General features: G+C 33.7%; 1 protein-coding gene across 2 annotated transcripts; it reads right to left on the bottom strand.

Annotated features, from left to right (window-relative positions):
* Positions 1–12,381: 12,381 nt before the first annotated feature.
* Positions 12,382–17,546, bottom strand: LOC132054355 (CRIB domain-containing protein RIC4-like). Of its 2 annotated transcripts, none has more exons than XM_059446388.1 (3): positions 17,248–17,546; positions 16,769–16,900; positions 12,382–12,765 (listed from the first exon to the last, which is right to left on the bottom strand). In XM_059446388.1, the coding sequence occupies exons 1-3, from the start codon at positions 17,375–17,377 to the stop codon at positions 12,563–12,565; spliced, it is 465 nt and encodes a 154-aa protein (XP_059302371.1). In that variant the 5' UTR covers positions 17,378–17,546; the 3' UTR covers positions 12,382–12,562. The 2 variants fall into 2 exon arrangements, with proteins under 2 accessions (XP_059302371.1, XP_059302370.1); XM_059446387.1 differs by having other exon boundaries at positions 16,769–16,903; positions 17,248–17,532.
* Positions 17,547–18,534: the final 988 nt, after the last annotated feature.

The raw sequence follows: 18,534 nt of genomic DNA, 5'->3' as shown, positions 1-18,534 counted from the left end.
TTTCCTATCTTATGTTCTATTTTATTTAGAGACATAGACACTTATGTATTAATATTCCAAATTATATTATTTCCCTTAAATGCTCTTGTATTATTTAGACTAGATCCTGGGGGGGGGGATGTTGTTATTATTCCGCACTATTGTATATATTATATATATATATATATATATATATATATATATATATATATATATATATACGTATTTATTCTATTTGGTTGTTTAATTTCATTCTTTTATGTATTTATTCATGTGTTGGGTTGAGGGTTCGCTTACCGAGGTGGGAAGGTAAGTGCCCGCACGACTTAGGCAAAATAGGTCGTGACACTAACATGCTTGACTATTCCACAATAACTTTATCATATAGTCTTTAAATCATACTAAATTAAAACATGATAAGCTGGACTCATTAACAAATCAAACTATTAACCACATGATTAACTGGACTAAAGGGGGTTAAATAGATGATATTTGATAGTAACGGATCAACACATGGATGCAAATAACTAAACATGCTACTAATCTGCTACTACTTTAATTATCTGATAATATGGTTATACATAAGCAAGTGTAATCATGAACTTAATCAATATCAAGTGAACTCACATAAGGGAAGCTATAATAACAGAGATAAGCACAAGCTAATGGCTATTAACAACGCGTAATAAAGCTACATCACACTAAACACATAAAATGCTCAAAAATAAATAAAAGGGCAAGAAGGTTACCTTTCTTTTGCGCAACCTTGTCGAGATTTGAAACTGGAGACCTTCTACCCCTCAAATCCAAAGCACAACCGCACAGCAAAAATAAAAATAAAAAATTTCAAATTTAACTTACTTAAACTTTTTAGTTTCAAAGCAAAATATTGCCAAAACTTAAGCTTAAGTATATATTTTTGTGTAAAAAATTAATATTCCAGCCTTAAAAATTGTGAGGATATGGGGTCCTTTATATAGAACACCAAATTTGAATGTTGAAACCCTAAATTTCGATATGGGACAACCTCCAATTTCTGAGAATTGGCATACCCCACAACAATCAAGGGCTGAGATTTAGTCAACAAACGAATCAAAGGCTAGATCCTACCCAAAAGTGATCGGTCCACAAGGTTCATCAAGAACCAATCAAATTCCTCAAATTCGAACAAGTGCAAAAAAAACCATTAAGAAAGCTCAGAGTCTTTGACCGTTAATTTGATATAAAAAAAAAAAGCAAGAAAAGGATTACTTACACCTCGTTTGGGTAGAGATTGGTGAAAAATGGAGGAGACAATAAATGCATTGCCTTATACGGTCACACAGACCTGGCAATTGCTTCTCTCGCCTGAGTCTTTGCCATAAAAGGAGATACTAACGAGGAGAAAGGGTGTGGAGGCCAGGCGGCGCCTAGGGTTTTCTGGAAAGAAAGGGGGTAAGGGGGTAGGGGCTGCTTGGACGGGAAATGAAAGACTATAAGGGTATTACCCCTTTTACTCTTATGTTAGGCAGGGTCGGTCCCTTCTATGGGCTGGACCCGGTCCGACTTTAAAAAGGATTAAAGGGCAGCCCAACATTATATACCTATATACATGCGATATACATGTATATTGCATGTAAATCCATGTATACAACAACAACAACATGCCCAGTATAATCCCACCATGTGGGGTCTGGGGAGGGTAGAGTGTACACAGATCTTACCTCAATCTTTTGACGGGTAGAGAGGCTGTTTCTGATAGACCTCTGACTTAAAGGGAGATGAAAAGCATCATGAATAATAAACAGTAATAATAAGCAGTAATAGCAGTAAGATAATATGATAAATAACATAGTAAAGGAAGCACTCAAATAGTACTAGCGACAAGAACAAGCAATTTAAAGCAGTATAAAAGGCATATGTATATCCATGTATATACGTGTATATATACCGGGTTTGACACTTACTTTAATAAACAACCATAAATAAGAAAAAACACTAATTAGTTTAACCCTTAAGCATGGTCAAGCATGACTAACTAACTAACTAATTAAAGCTAATTTGCAAAAAAAAATGACCTTAGTTAAACTGAAGCCATGAATTAGGCTATTTCAATTAAGGCCATTTCAATTAAGACCGTAATTGACATAATCAAACAAACTAGAGGCTAATGACCTCAATTAACTTACACCAATGAATTTGGCTATTTCAATCAAGGCCATAACTAAACTAACAATTAGTTATTTCAATTGTAGCCATTATTTGCCACATAGTGAACAATTTATAAAATTAATCTCAATCAAATACTCAGTTACTTATAATAAACTTCTAATATATTTCATATGTAAAAATTGAAAATTGAGGAATAAAAATATTAATTCGTTTAATTGACCGAATTCCTTGAATTAAACAGAGTAATATACTGGCTAATTAACAATTTAATAATTTAAACAATTAAATGATAATAATTGTAAATTATTTTTTGTCTTGGTTAAATTTAGCAAAAGTATCATAATTGTAGAAAATATGTAAATTAATTTCCAAATAATTTATAATATTATAGAAATCATTTTACCAAAATAAGAATGGCAAAATATTGTCTATAATAACTTTCATAAAACCATTTTGACTTTTAAAAATTTATATCTCACTCTGTTTAATATCCAAGGACTCCAGGTAACTAAAAGAATTAGGGAAGGTCAAAAATTAGGTGTCAACAAGTGATACAGGGACACCATGGGTCCTCTGCGGGTCATGACTATTGTGCGAATAATGCCTTTAGCATATGTGTACAGGTTTGAGATTTTGGCCAGTGCATTGCATTGTATTGCATTGCACATCATTACATTTCATCCTGCATCATCATATGACTCTTTATTTCTGATTTGATAGGGTTTGTTTGTACCATTGTTGTGGCATAGCTCTGACTATGGACTGGACCACATTATAGATTAGTGACTCTGCCTAGGTTCAGAACTTGGATTCGTAATTATAGATTTGAGATTATTGAGACTCGACAAACTTGTGGTTTAGAAGCTTCACCTAGGCTTATGACTTGGAAAGTGAGTTTCTGTATGACGCATGTGTGGGTGGAAGTCCTTGATTATTATGATAATGTGATTAATAATTATGCTTGATTGTCTATATGACTACTTGTTGATTTCTTTCTTCATATATGTGAACTAATTGTTGTCGGCCTATGATACCTACCAGTACTTGTTTTGTATACTGATGTACTCTTATTGTACCCTTCCTTTGAGTGCAGAGTTTGTTACTAGTTCTAGTTCCCGTCCTCGAGAGTGATCTGAGTCTACTTGACAGAGATTTCAAGGTGAGCTTTCGGGCTAGATCTGCAACTCGGAGACTCTTCTTTGTATTTAATTGTCTACTTTGTAATCTAGAGACAGTATTGATATTTTGATGTTTGTACTTTCTATTTGTATCTATGTAATAGTGGCTCTTGTACTAGTCCAAACTAGTTTTTGGGGTTATTATTACTTCCGCACTGATCATTTATAATTTGAATCTGTTAGCTAAATCATTGTTTATTTTCGTATAATTCTTATAAATGACTAAAATGATTTAGGAATGGTTCACCTACCTGGGGGGACAGTGTAGGTGCCATCACGTTTCACGAATTGGGTCATGATAAGTTGGTATCAGAGCCCTAGGTTATCGGTCTTACAAGTGCAAGAGCATGTCTAGTATAGTCTTGTGGATCGGTACGATAAGCTTTGTACATATCTGCGAGAGGCTATAGGACATTAGGTAACTTCTAATTCTTTCATTCTTTCATGCTACTTCATTCAAATTGGTATCTAGTCAATTCCAATTGGTATTAAAAATTCCTTGTCTTATTCTCCTACGAATAGTGGAAACTTGTTCCTAAATTCTTATCCGAGCGATGCTATTACGGCATGGCTTGGTATGGTACAAGATATGTCATCCTGATTTGGACGCGTTAATAAGTTCAGTATCCGGCTATGACTTGTGGTTTTAGTTATGTTGAAGGGTGGTTAAGACTCGTTCATTGTGGGGTTTACTCGAGAAATGGGAGAGATGGTGCAAAGGGTCATATGATCTCTATGTTTTTAGCATTGGATTGCTCGGAAGTTGCAGAAAAGCATTTATGACTTAACAAGAATGATTTTTTAGAAGATATGATTGGTTTTAGGAATAAGTTTCAACTTCGTCAGGGTAGTATGATAGTGTGCGTGACACCAATGCAAGTTCGGTACGGATCATCAGATTTGGGAAAATTATAATGACCGCATGTAATAATAAGAGAAGTTGAGAATAAGGACACGAAAGACGACTTTTGTGGGAAACGCATAGCAAAGTAAGATTTCTTAGGGTATTTGTGTATTAGTACTTTCGTGTTAATGGGACGGAGGTGTAAGAAAGAGGATTTGGATATATTAATCTCCACTATTAGGAAGGGACCAATTGGTATCTGATGTGCTCGTCAGGTTAAGGTTGCAATTTGTACGAGAGTGGATTTCGTATTCAGTCGTATGAAGTTAAGTTGGGCTTCGACGTGATTATATGGTAGTAGTTTGTGAGTCCTTTTCAGGAAGGTGGTTATCGGTGTTAGATCGAAAAGCAAGGTCACTTGTGACGAGTGGAGACTTAAGATGTTAGGGAGTTGTGGTCCTGGTCCTACAATAAAGGGTATGTTCACCGGGTCTTCGTGTTCAGAGGAATGCTAAGGATATCATGGAATTAAGAGCTATTTGAATTAAGGATTATGTTGCGGTCATGCATAGTAGAATATACGTAAGGGTTCAGTGTTGAGTTGGTATGTTTGGTTATGCCGTGGGCCAATGAGATCCGGTCGTCGACTAATAAGAACAACTTTAGTGTTAGTTAAGTGCAAAGTTTTAGTACTCAAGGAACTATCGGGTGTTGCATATAATATTGGATTAGGGTTGAGAGCCTTGTAACTCTTGTGTAAGTTTGACTAGTTCCTACTACCACTAATGTTACTACTCAGTTGAGTTGATCGAATGAAAGGGATAATCGCGCGAATGGTTAGAGGTGTTCCAGTTCGACAAGTAAGGCAAGAGGTGATTTTTCGCAGGTGAGTAGCGTTTAAAGGCATTGAAATGGTAAATTAATGATGATGTTCGAATTAATTCGAGTTGTAGAGAACATTTCGGAATCTGAGTTAAGAGAATTTAAGCAAAGGCACCTTGGTGGATATATGTCAAAGCAGTAGTAGGACTGTGTATGTGATATCTTTGGATTTAGAAAGTTTTCAGTTTTAGAGTTGAGTGAGTTACGGGAACTCTAGGATATAGAGTGTGTGATATGCTACTATCTCCAGAATTAACTCAGCTAGTTTGCAAGACTTATGATTATGCGGTATTCTATTGAGTAGGTTCGAGAAATAGTTAGACGGTGATGATGATTGTGATTTGATTGGAATTGGGGAGTCAGGAAAAGGGATAATTGATCGAGAATCGGTAAAAATAAGGTACATCTTCGGGATTACTTAGATCAGTATAGGTTGTGGAGATTTTGCCTTACACATTTCAGACGAGGTGTGATCATGCGAACACTTAAAGAAGGGAGTCTATAGAAATGGACTAAGTGATATGACAGAGTTTCGTGAGGTTTCGTAATCAGCGACTAGTGAGAAGCAAATTTCAGGTAAACAACATGTTAAGGCTTATGGAAGTCGCTTGTGTGATACACAGTTGAATAATTTCGCAACACTCTACAGTGGATGAGTTAGTATGAGTTAAAGGAGAGGAATTATGGAAATCCCTATAATGGGAAGGTTAGAGTTGTATTTTCAAGATGAGACCGTATTCATGGTAATGTGTTATGTGGTAGGTATTACTAACCGAATAGCTTGAGTGAGCATTTTCAGAATATTAAAAGACTAGAATTAGTCGCCCCAGATGGGTGATAGGGCTGTGATTGGTTTCGAAAAGTTTGGAGTCAGTTCGAGTGACTATTGGTGGTATTCAATGGTTGTGCATTCGTTCAGGGTCAAAATTGTTCGAATTAAGCTTGATGGATTATGTATGTTTTCCAGAAGGACTTATCGGTTTCCTAGCAAATCAACTTCATGAATTCGATGAGTTACTATTCAGATTTGAGGTATGACAGGTTTACCGAGGTTTATCGGGGTTTGTCAGTAGACTTGATGATATTTTACTAGGGTCGGTTATTTGGACAGTTATAAAGGCTTACGTCGGTCATAGTAACAATTCGAGGAGGTACTATGGTTGTGAGAGGTCTTTAGAGTGATCAGATGGTTTCCTACAGACTTGGCTCGGTGAGGTATTCAGTAGGTATGCTTACAGTATGGTGATTTGAAAATTTAAGAAGACTTGGAACTAGCGAAGTCGGCACTGAGTAAGATCAGTTTGAGGGAATTGCTTAAAATTTCTCTGATAAAGCAAGTATTCTTTTCTGGCTAGAGTAAATCATGGTTTCGAACTTGTGTTCGTGTTTTTCTAAGAAATCGTGGTGCGAAGAACAGCTTTAGAAGGGTGAAAGAAAGGTTAGCAGAATCAGAGAATTTTACCGATTCAGAGTGGGCTATGATTGTGTCTATATCTAAAGGTTCGTGTCATTTTGAGAAATGTTTTGGGACCTATTGGTCTTGTTCAGAGGTATGGTTATATCAAATCAGAGAACTCCAGCAGAAACAGTTCTTAGATTCAGGGATCAGTTGTGAAGGAAATTCGAGTATGGAAAATATGGAAAATTGAATCTTTCAGCTAAATTAAGGAAATTTGACTGACAAGGTGAACGGGCAGCGTGTTTGGTGTACTTCTTGCCGTAGAGGCTTCTAGGTGGTTATAATACAGGTTCCTTAGTTACCTCAGCTTTCGTACTCTCTTTCTTCATTCGAGGACGAACTATTATTTAATTGGTATCTAATGTTTTAACCCATTTACCCTTATTGACCCTTTATCGAGCCCTGTCAGTAAGATTTTGACCCGCAGGGATGGGTGGTACGGTTCCTGAGGTAGTCGGGCCAGTTTTATGATGACTTATGTGAAATGGAGCCTTAAAGTAAAAAGCGTTTGACCAATAGTTGACTTTTGGATAAATGGACTTTTGTCGGAATTTCGTCAATTTCGTAAGGTCTGGAGGGTCAATTATGACTTAGTGGGGTGGTTGTTTCGGTTCTCGAGGCATTTCAGTGCGTTTTAGGTACTTGGTTGGAAACTTGATTCCAGCCGTTTGGGGGTTGACTTGGTCAATTAGACCTCCGTTGGGAATTTTGACACCACGGGTGAGTTCGTAGTGTGTTTTAAGTGTGTGTGCATATCTGTTTCGCGTCCGGGAGACCTCGGGTTGATGTCGGGACTTTGGGATGGACTTTGTGAAAAAACAGAAAATCTGGTGTTTGGTGTTCTCGCCATGGAGAGCCCAATATCGCCATAGGGGGCCCACCATGGCGGAGTCATGCCCGCTATGGCGAGTGTCTGCCTTTTAATGTAGTTCCACCATGGCGGGAAGTCTTATATCAAGGGTGGGACCGCCATGGAAAACCTTTCGATTGTCGTGACGAAATGACGGGATCAGTCCTTATTTTAAATCCCTAAGTCCGAATCATTAGTTCCCTACACCTAAGAACCATATACTAAGAGAAATTAGGGCGATTCTTGAAGAACATCTCGGTGGAGGCATCTTGGGGGTAAGTTCTCATCTCCCTTTTCTACTTAAGCTTCCATGGTAGTTCTTGCATTAATTTTGGGGAAGAAGGGTCTATAAACCCAAAGTTTAATTTTAAACCTCCCTTAATCAATTTGAGTTGGGTAAATTCTGATTTCTAATAGCTTTTAGGCTTGAATCTTCTTTTGTGTTCTTGAATCACATCCTAGAAATAAGGGTTCTTACTAGTTTGGGGGGTTTTGGTTGAATTGTTGAAAGTTAGGTACCATTTGGGGTTAGAACTTCATGTGATTAAGCATATTGACTAATGAGACTTTAGGTAAGGTAACTTCTCCCTTAATTTTCTGTTTTGCCCTCATGACTCGTTAGGGGTATTTTGGGTATTTTGATTAACTTTTTGTGAATCGATTTTTCTTCCGATTGGTTGGTTTATTGTAGTCATTTGCTTACTTAGCATTGCTAATTGTTAGACTATGAGAAAGCTGAGGCACTTTGGAAGGGCAAAGCTCAAGTTTGGCGGTTCGTGGCACCAACTCGGCATCGAGATAGGTTACGGCTTACCTTTCAGTTAGACTCTAATTAGCAAAACATATGTGGGAGTTAGATATTGATGGGGAAAGCATGATAGGCCTTCGGGTATGGAGTTGGGATGAAATTCTGTTAGGTTGGTTGTTGTTGATTGTGGCTTGTTGCTCTGTTATTGTGATTAGGCTTGTTGCCTTAATTGCTGTGTTGTGATACGTGTTGCACTCATTTCTCTCTTGTTGTGTCATTTATCATCATAGAAAGGAAGGATAATTAGATTAGGCCTGAATTGTGTTGTATAATTATGATAATACACAGTTGAAAACTTGATTATGATTTACTGTTGATGATGGTATGATGCATGGCATACATTCTCATTTCACATGTATATTGATATTGAATTATGACTAGGTACTAATGATGAAAAATGAGAAAATAAAGCACCTTGGTGACACAAGACTTAGTTGTGAGGTGTACTTTCTATATTTGGAAGTAAATGGTGTCATAGACTCTCTATGCTGATTGAACTGGTTCGTTGATTTATTCCTTGGTTGAGTATTATGCATTCATTCTCATTCCTCATGCTTACATTTGTGTTGATGTTCCATAATGGGGTTTCTTTACTTGAATCATATTTTGAATACTCGTCTTGTGCGTGTATATGTATATATATAAGGCACATCTGACAGGGCGTGACGATGTGGCTTATCTTGTGATATTTATAAGGCACATTTGAGAAGGGTGAAGATGTGGCCTATTTGTGAACTCTTGATTCGAGATCTGTTTCGGAGTGAGTGGACTCGTGATCCGAGGTCTATTTCGGAGCGAGTGGTACATGGACACCATGGGTCCCCTGCGGGTCTTGACTATTATGTGAACAATGCCTTTAGCATATATGTACAGGTTTGAGATATTTGGCCAGTGCATCGCATTGTATTGCATTGCACATCATTACCTTTCATCCTGCATCATCATATGACTCTTTATTTCTGACTTGGTATGGTTTGTTTGTACCATTGTTGTGGCATAGATCTTATTATGGACTGGACCAGATTGTAGATTAGTGACTCAACCTAGGTTCAGAACTTGGATTCGTGATTATCGATATGAGATTATTGTGACTCGACAGACTTATGGTTTAGAAGCTTCACGTAGGCTTATGACTTGGAAAGTATGTTTATGTGTGACGTATGTGTGGGTGGAAGTCCGTGATTATTATGATAGTGTGATTTGTAAGTATGCTTGATTGCCTATCTGCCTACTTGTTGATTTCTTTCTTCAAAGATGTCAACTAATTGTTGTCGGCTTATGATACCTACCAGTACATGCTGTTTGTACTGATGCTACTCTTTTTGTACTCTTCCTTTGAGTGCAGAGTCTGTTACTAGTTCTAGTTCCCGTCTTCGAGACTGATCTGAGTCTACTTAACAGAGATTCTAGGGTGAGCTTTTGTGCTAGATCCGCAACCCGGAGACTCTTCTTTGTATTTACTATCTACTTTGTAATCTTGAGACAGTATTGATATTTTGAGAGTTATACTTTCTATCATACTTGTATCTATGTAATAGTGGCTCTTGTACTAGTTCAGACCATATTTTGTGGTTATTATTACTTCCGCACTGATCTTTTATATAATTTGAATCTGTTAGCTAAATCATTTTTTATTTCCGCATAATTCTTATTATGAATAAAATGATTTGCCTACCTGGAGGGACAGTGTAGGTGCTATCACGATTCACGAATTGGGTCGTGACAAAAACGTTAAATTTACATTAAAGAAATTCTTACCAACTTTTCTCACCTTGCAATCCAAAGAGTTTGGAGAGGTTATAAATAGTTATTTTAGCCACTCATCACACACACACAAACAATAGCTAGTTTACGAGATCATTTTTGACGAGTTCCTTATAGAGAGTTGGTATAATTGTGGATGAAAAATCTCTAAAACAGTTTGAATCCAATTATTTAGTTTTTTAAAAACCAAAAGAATATGAAAAAGTGTTAAAACTGAGTGAAGACGAGGAAATTCTTCCAGAGATGAGAATTGGGAAAGAAGACTAGATTTGGGGAAATTGTCTCATCATCTGGACTAGGGTCTGTTTGGAAAGCCACCTAGTAATTGGAATTGGTGTAATGACTAAGGTAGTAATTACACTATCTAGTAATTACATAATATTGTAATTACAACGATCTATTTGTTTGTCATAATGTAATTACAGTGTAATTACAAGCGTGTTGTTTGGTTGCACAAATGTAATTACACAGTTTGTTTAATTTAAAACTAAAATTTAATTATCAAAAATTTAAAATTAATATTAAAAAATATGTGTCTTTATAAATGATATTAAATTTGTTATTTAATAATACATTGTTTCTTGAAATATATTAATTAATAACCATATATTTGTAACTAATATTGTAAAAAATAATTGATATATATTTTCAAATTAATAATATTTTAATTTTAATTAATTATAAAATGTAAAAGGCATTATTTTTGTGAGAACATCATGGATGGGATGTTTGACCAAAAAAAATATTTATAAATATAATGCCATTAACATTATTCAAATGTTTGCCAAAAAATCTATCAACTTTAAGTGAAAAATAGACAACATGCAATGTGAAATAACAAGCCAATAGTACTAAAGCAAATAAATTAAAATCGAAAATATAACCTAAATTCAAAATCCAAAAGAAAAAGTTTAATATAATACTCTTATGTCAAATTCCATTATTACATAAGTAAGTTTCAACGTGGCTTAAGTAAATATAATTCAAAAGAAAGGAATAATAAAATCTATAACCTCATTCATAACGAAATTCTACTTTTATAACGTCACTCATAATATGTCAAGTTTGTTAATGACTCATTCTTTCTAATATTGAGAGGTGTAGTTTCAAAAATTAGAATAATAGAATGGTTATGCTAAATTAACAACAACAACAACAACAACAACAACAACAATAATAATAATAATAATAATAATAATAATAATAATAATAATAATAATAATAATAATAATAATAATAATAATAATAATAATAATAATAATAATAATAATAATAATAATAATAATAATAATAATAATAATAATAATAAAAAGAATACGAACAATTACATGGAACCACAAGAAGTAAAGGTTGGGATTGAGAAAAAAGGAAATGAAATATAAATAATATAAAAATAAAAATAATTAAAATGTCAAAATAAAAAAGAAATTAAAATAATAGAAATTAAAATAAAACAAAAAAGAAAGAAACTAAAAAGTAACTCTGGAATTACAGTGTGTAATTACACCCAATCAACAACAACAACAACAACAACAACAACAACAACAACAATAATAATAATAATAATAATAATAATAATAATAAAAAGAATACGAACAATTACATGGAACCACAAGAAGTAAAGGTTGGGATTGAGAAAAAAGGAAATGAAATATAAATAATATAAAAATAAAAATAATTAAAATGTCAAAATAAAAAAGAAATTAAAATAATAGAAATTAAAATAAAACAAAAAAGAAAGAAACTAAAAAGTAACCCTGGAATTACAGTGTGTAATTACACCCAATTCTCAGCCGCCACACTCCCCACCCCCTTTTTGAGAATTGGAGAGTGTAATTACACTTTCTCAATTACACTCAATTCCCACCTAAGCTGTAATCAAACAAACAAACAAAACTGTGTAATTACACCCAATTTCAATTACTTGGATGGCTTTCGAAACAGGCCCTAAGTGAAATTTGTACATGTGCATTAGCATTTAGACTAAACTAACCGACTATGCTACAAAATATCTACCACAACTAACTCTAACAAACTCCGTTTAGCTGACTTAATTACACAACTAATTACTATTAGTTACAAAACTATGCCAGTTGGTTCCTAGCTAGCAAGTCGAGCTCAGCTTCAGCTCATCAGTCTCAACAAAAAGAAATTAATTTGACACGATTGTTCATACATTTCCAATTCATATATCTAACTCTTTTTATTTTTATTTATGAGTTTTCTTACTTATTTTCATTTTGGAATTCTTCATTTTATTTTTCTCCCAACATTTAGGAATTCGTCATGACTTGCCAAAAACAGCATTTCAAGATTACTCCATATCCAAGAAACAATCTTCCCAGAAGTGGTTTTCATTTATGACGTGATTGTCATCAGTCATAAACTATGAACCATTCACCCAAACTTATGAACCGACTCTTTTTTTTTTTTTTTTTTTTTTTTTTTTTTTTGGCTCAAAAACTATAAAAACCAAAGAAATTACATTTGTATGTTTTTCCATTACCTCACAAACAAAATAGGCCAAAATAAAAGCCATCATGATACAAAACACAATCACTTTGAAATGACACTAAAGACAATTAAAATTACCTTGTTGAAAATTGTTCCTTTTGACAATGGAAAAACAGGAATAAGAATAGTAATGTCAATTAATAGGAGGCATGGATATTGTTGAGTGAGAAAAAGGGAACGAAGAGAGAGTAAGGAAATCCGGGGTTTTGAGATGTTCCCAGCTCCTTGAAAGAATTGAAGTTGCTGCACCATCTATTCCTATATGAGTCACATGCTTCACATCCGTTGGAGACCCTATTTCTATCCCCATCTCCTCCTCCATTTCATCCTTTTCCACTGCACAAATTATATACTGTTTGTTAATAGTTGACAAATTAGTTATTTTCGTACCATAAAAAATAATTTTATGACTTTACTGTTATAATGATTAAAGTGACATTACATGAAACTAACTCGTTTGAGGGGCTTTCAAGGAGGATTGACAGGGGCGGAGCTAGAATAATTCGTAAGGGGTTTAAAATATGAAGAAGTAAACAGAAGAACTCCAAAAGGATTCAACACTTACTATATATACATAAAAAGTTCATTTTACCTTATCTATAGTGTAATTCTCCACCGAAGGGGGTTCAGATGAACCCTTTTGCTTTCACTTGGCTCCGCCCCTGAGGATGGGGGTGGATAAAATTGTATTAGACGGAACTCTTGACCTCAGGGAAAGGGCTAGGAATTCAGAGGCGGAGTCAGGATTTTAACTTTATGAGTTCTAGATATTAGAACGTCGACTTCAAGTGCAAATAACTTGGTATATTTCTTAACACAAATATATTTTTGAGCAAAAATTACTGGGTTCGGCCGAATCCATAGCTGAGCTTCTACCTCTACCCCTGCCGCGAAATATATTCCAATCTATTCAAGTATATATTTTATTTTATTTTCACACGTTTTAGTGGGAAAATTTTCATTTTGCTCTATAACGTGAACTATAGAGAGTCATAATTTATATATAATATAAAGCTAGGTATAGATAAGGTGATGTGACACCTCTCTATGGCCTCCATTAGTATTTATCTTTTTTCTCAATTTTTTGACATTTTTCTCTTCATTCTCTATTTTACTAAATAGAATAAAATATTAAAGGTTCATCCCCACAAATAATAAAGACTCACTCACCATTTAATAACATTATTTGTCATTACTTCCCTTATAATTATTGTAATTATATTTTATTAAATTTATATCTATTATAAAGCTAGGCAAAAGAAAAGTAATGTGGCACCCCTCTTTGATCAAGGAACCTAATATATATATATATATATATATATATATATATATATATATATATATTTTTTTTTTTTTTTTTTTTTTTTATTTATTTTTTTTTTTTATTATTTTTTTTTTTTTTTGTACAATGTCCCTTGACTTTGAGACTTTTTCTCCTTATTCTAAGTGATTATTATTCAATTATTCTTCCGTTTGTATATCCCCACGTTTGTTCCCCATTAAACCCCATTCCTTCATCATATGTAATACACCATAAAGTGTAACGTAAAATTTTATTTCCTGCTTATATACCCACGTTCATTCCTCATTAAATACCCCTTACTACAATCCAATATGTGGTGAATATATGTAAGCTTATTTTTCTTTGTGCTTTATGGCTGAATTGTTAAAGATCTAGACATCCTTTCCCCTCGAAGAACTGGTGATGTGAACTTCCTTTCTTTTTTTTGGCACTTCAAAATATTATGTAACCATTATATATAATATTAGTGTTCTAAATGTTCAATCTATTTTTCCTTTTTTAGCTTAGAACTTTACTACATTTTTATTTATTTTTTGGCTTCAAATTGTTGTCCTTTGTAGATGTGGCCATCTTTGATTAATGAAGCTAACGGAGGGAGGTTTGTACAATACCTTTTTGGAATGGCCATGTACCAGTATATCGTCAGCTTTTTACTATCAAATTTAAGAATTGTTTGAGATTCTTTTCCTGCAATTTTTAGTTTCCTTCTGTTTTGCAGCATTTTTATACTGATTTTTTTTTTCATTATTGCTATTTTTCTCTTTTATTTAAGTACCTCAATCTTGTGAGTTCCATTTTCTTTTTCCATAATGTGTATATATAATCTTACTTTTGGCATGACAATGGCCATAACAAATAAGTCATAGTTGCAAGGTTGGTAGAAAAGTCAGCCACTCACATCTATGGGTAGATATAAGGACAACGACAAGAGCTATGAAATTTTGTATGAGGTACTAGGACTGGGAAATGAGGACGTGAAGATCACGGTGGAAGATGAAATTTTGAGGATAAGTGAGAGAACGACTGCACACGAAAAAGTAAAAGAGGAACAATGAGATGATGACTTATGGTGATCAACCAGTTATAAATATAATACAAAAATGATATGTTGTACTTTCTGAAGATGCCAAGGTAGATAAATGAGTATCAAGATTGAGATAAAAGATGGTTAAAGACGTTAAGTAAATTTATATCGTTAAAGGTTCAAAGTGTCATCCACGATCAGCATTATATTGTAACAATTATGTGGTATATATTAAAGAACCAAAAAGTGCCCTCTTAAGTTTCTTAATTGCACCTCTAGGCTCTCTTAATTACATCTTTTCTTTTCCTCATACAACCGTTGTCTATTCTTCACATCATTTTTTCATTCATCTTCTATTAAAAATTTCACTTTCATAACTCATATCTTTATCTCCATAAATATATTTTATATTCTCTTGATTCCTATATCTTTAGTATTCATAACCCCCAAATACTTAATGGGTAAATTTATGACAATTTTTTTGTCTTCGCAAACAAGAAGAGATGATGTTTTTGAATATGTAGTGTTATGCCAAAAGTCCCCTGCTAATATATTTAAGGTCTCCAAAAAAAAGTCGTAAAGTGAATTTTCTATTTCTCCTCATAATCAATTACTACATTTTTATTTTTCCTCATAATCATCTACTACGGTATTTCCTCATTTTTTTAGCTGCTTATTTTGAATTGATATTAGAAATACATAGCACTTGCTTTGTGACAATCATCTTATAAATATTGGTCATTTTGTTGTTGTCATAATGGAGATTTTTAGGCAAAGGTCAATACGAAAATTATTTATCCTAACATTTACGAAATATTTTGATGTAGAATGCTGAAAAGAATTACATGAATAACTCACTACATGAAATAGAAGTTTTCTTGTTTTGTTTATTTGTATAAAATTTTGAGTTTATTTTATTAAGTACAACATATGCAAGTTGACAAGATTAGAATGCATTTCATGAGCTTTATAGATGTCTAATTAAATTACGTTTTAATGTTTTCATATGGTCAGCCGTATAATGTCCTCTAGCGGCCAATATGAAATAGAAAGAATGGCAAGTATAGTAGTTAGGATATTGAGCTACAGAGGCTTTTGTGTGCAACTTTTGGAAAGCCATTAATCTAACTTCTTTTAGAAATTTCAAAAGTTTCCATTGCTAATTGATGGTGTAGTAAAGAATGTTGTTATCCAATTCATTGCTTCTATTGGTGAAAACACTTCCTAAAGTCTTCTCCTTAATGTGTTTTCATTTGGTCTGTTACTAGAAGTACGATGAGGTATTAGAACTCTTAGCTGACGAAACTTTTCAGGGTGCTACGGCCAAGAAGCTCAAGCTTCTTGAAATTTGTGACATCCCTTAGGAAGTTTCAAATGCTTTTAATAGTAAGTCACCATACACTAACATAAGCCAAACAATCACACACACACACATATATATATTGCTCTTTTATTTTCACTAAAACGATAGAGAGTTTTTAATTTATAGAGAGTTTTTAATTTTTTCTTACTTTTAATTTATTTTGAAAATATGTCAATTTTCGAAATACATATGGTTTATATTGAATTTACAAACTTATGTGTTAGCTTATCTTACGAAAGAAAAATTAAAGAAGACTTTAGCCAAAATATACGTTGTGATTACTTTTAAATTTTGGTATCAGAAAAATTAAATCATAAATCTAATGAGATCTTTTATGATCGCACGAAGTGCGAAGAAATTCACTAGTTCATAATTAAAGTATAATATACAATTCATGCAATAAAGATATTTATTCCTTTAGACTCTTAGAGACAGCATCACACTTACCTTTTAAACAATTAAAGATTTGTTTCGATGATTTCTTAGTTTCACAATCTTACTTTTGGGGTCGGACACATAATCCCATTGCTATTAGTGACCTATTAAAATTCGCTAGCTGTTTAAATCTTCATCGGTTTTCTTCTTTGTTTTAATGTCTACAACATATATAACAAAATGAAATTCAACATCTACTGCAAGCAGTACTCACCAAATAAGTGAGATAAGTTCTTGAAATTCTTCAAAAGCCTCTGAAACCTGGGAAGTGCCATAAGACTCTTCAAATTTTCACCCTCCAAGATTTTGTCATCCTCCTTCTCCTCCTCTTCTCTTTCTTGTTGGTCTTCTGCATTATGTGAAATATCAACACACAAACATAGTTGTTCCATACAAATAGTTGCAAATGAAGGTGTGTGTAGTTTGGGTAGAGGTGAATCCAGGATTTAAACTTAATGGATGCAATATTTAATATTCTTAGCACTAAACTTATTATACTTTTGAAATCATGGGTTTCGGATTAACTATTTGCTATCAAACTTAATGATTTTTCCACGTATATACTCATTTTCCGTGTTGATTGAAAAAATTGTATTAAATTGAACCAAAGGCTGCATCCACCTTGGTATGTGTAGGGGGGAGGAGGGAGGGGGTGGGGGAGGAGAAGAAGATAAAAGAAAGAGAGAGAGAGACTTGTAGGAGTTAAGTGGACTTCAGGGCTTGATTTGATCTTATGATGAGGGGGACCAATTGCAACACTTGATTCAGAGATGCAACCCACAGAAAATGGAAGAAGTACAAATTTTTCCATTCTATCCCTCATTGTGTACTTCAAACAAACTATAAGAACACAAACCAGAAGTATCAGGAAGAATTGTAGGTTTTCTTGTTTCCTTTGTGGTGAGATGGAGAGAAGAAAATTAATGGTAGTGGGAAGAATATGGTGGAGGGAGAGTTGGGAAGGGTTTGTTATAGTAGTTGTTGTCTTTGCCTTTATTGTTAAGTTAGAATATAGACGTTTAAGTCAATATCACATCTTAAGTGAAATTGAATGTTAAAATCATACCAAAATGCACATAAATAATAAAGAAGAATTAAATATATCCCAACTGTTGTCTTTGTTTCTCGTTGCAATTGATATGTTGGGTTTTAATGCATGGTGGGTGGGGTCTGCTTTTTTGCTTGTAACACTTAGAGGAGAAGTCACCATTTGATTTAGTTGGAAGATACCAAACTCTAGTCCCCAATGCACCAAGTACCATGTTCTTTTCCTTTTCTTTCTTTTCATTTACAATGAAATATGAGTATATACTTCAACTGGACTCCACCTTTATAGAGTGTATAACAAGCGAACATGAATTTCTTAAATGACTAAATTTGGGTCCAAAATATCTTGGAATAAATATGCAATTATTAGTTATGTATTGGCTAAGCTTCAATATCCTTGTAGCTAATTTGTGGAGATTACTAGTGTTCTATCTCTTTCTGAATCCTACAATCTACGTTTTTAGTGTGCTTGGGAGATGCAGCACTAGATAGGCAATCTTTCTTTAATATATTAGTACAAAATATATCACTGAAAATCTCAAAAGAGATTTACGTTTCTTTTATAAAAAAAAAATATATATATATTCATTGAGAATTGTATCTTACTGCACATGTGGTACTTGTAGCCAATCCATTTGGCTTTATCTCTGTTTATAAATTATAATTAATACGGAATAAAAACTTATCCGTACTAAATATTCAAATAATATTTTACTATATATAAGGGAGGATCCCAAATTTTTGTAGTCCTCACAAGAATTTTTATTCTATGATGTTTGTATGCGGTAAAAACCAATGCAACTTGTACCCGGTAAGAACCGGCTTAAAGTTTAAGGCCATCCGATATGAGATCAAGGGAAAGTAGGGCCGTAACAATCGGTAGGAATTAAAACCGAGGAGTCATGAGTACATTCAACTTTACGTCAAAACCGA

The sequence above is a fragment of the Lycium ferocissimum genome, chromosome 4 (genome assembly GCF_029784015.1).
Source record: "Lycium ferocissimum isolate CSIRO_LF1 chromosome 4, AGI_CSIRO_Lferr_CH_V1, whole genome shotgun sequence".
NCBI classification, from domain to species: domain Eukaryota; kingdom Viridiplantae; phylum Streptophyta; class Magnoliopsida; order Solanales; family Solanaceae; genus Lycium; species Lycium ferocissimum.
This window is presented reverse-complemented; position numbering and strand designations above follow the sequence as displayed.

Bases quoted from the DNA above. Each gene is read 5' to 3' on its own strand.
- LOC132054355 (XM_059446387.1), bottom strand. From the start codon at position 17,377: ATGAGGGATAGAATGGAAAAATTTGTACTTCTTCCATTTTCTGTGGGT. The intron at 16,904-17,247 runs GTCTCTCTCTCT...CACATAATGCAG, and splicing joins AGTCCACTTAACTCCTACAA to AAGACCAACAAGAAAGAGAA. The intron at 12,766-16,768 runs GTGAGTACTGCT...TAATTTGTGCAG, and splicing joins GAACTTATCTCACTTATTTG to TGGAAAAGGATGAAATGGAG.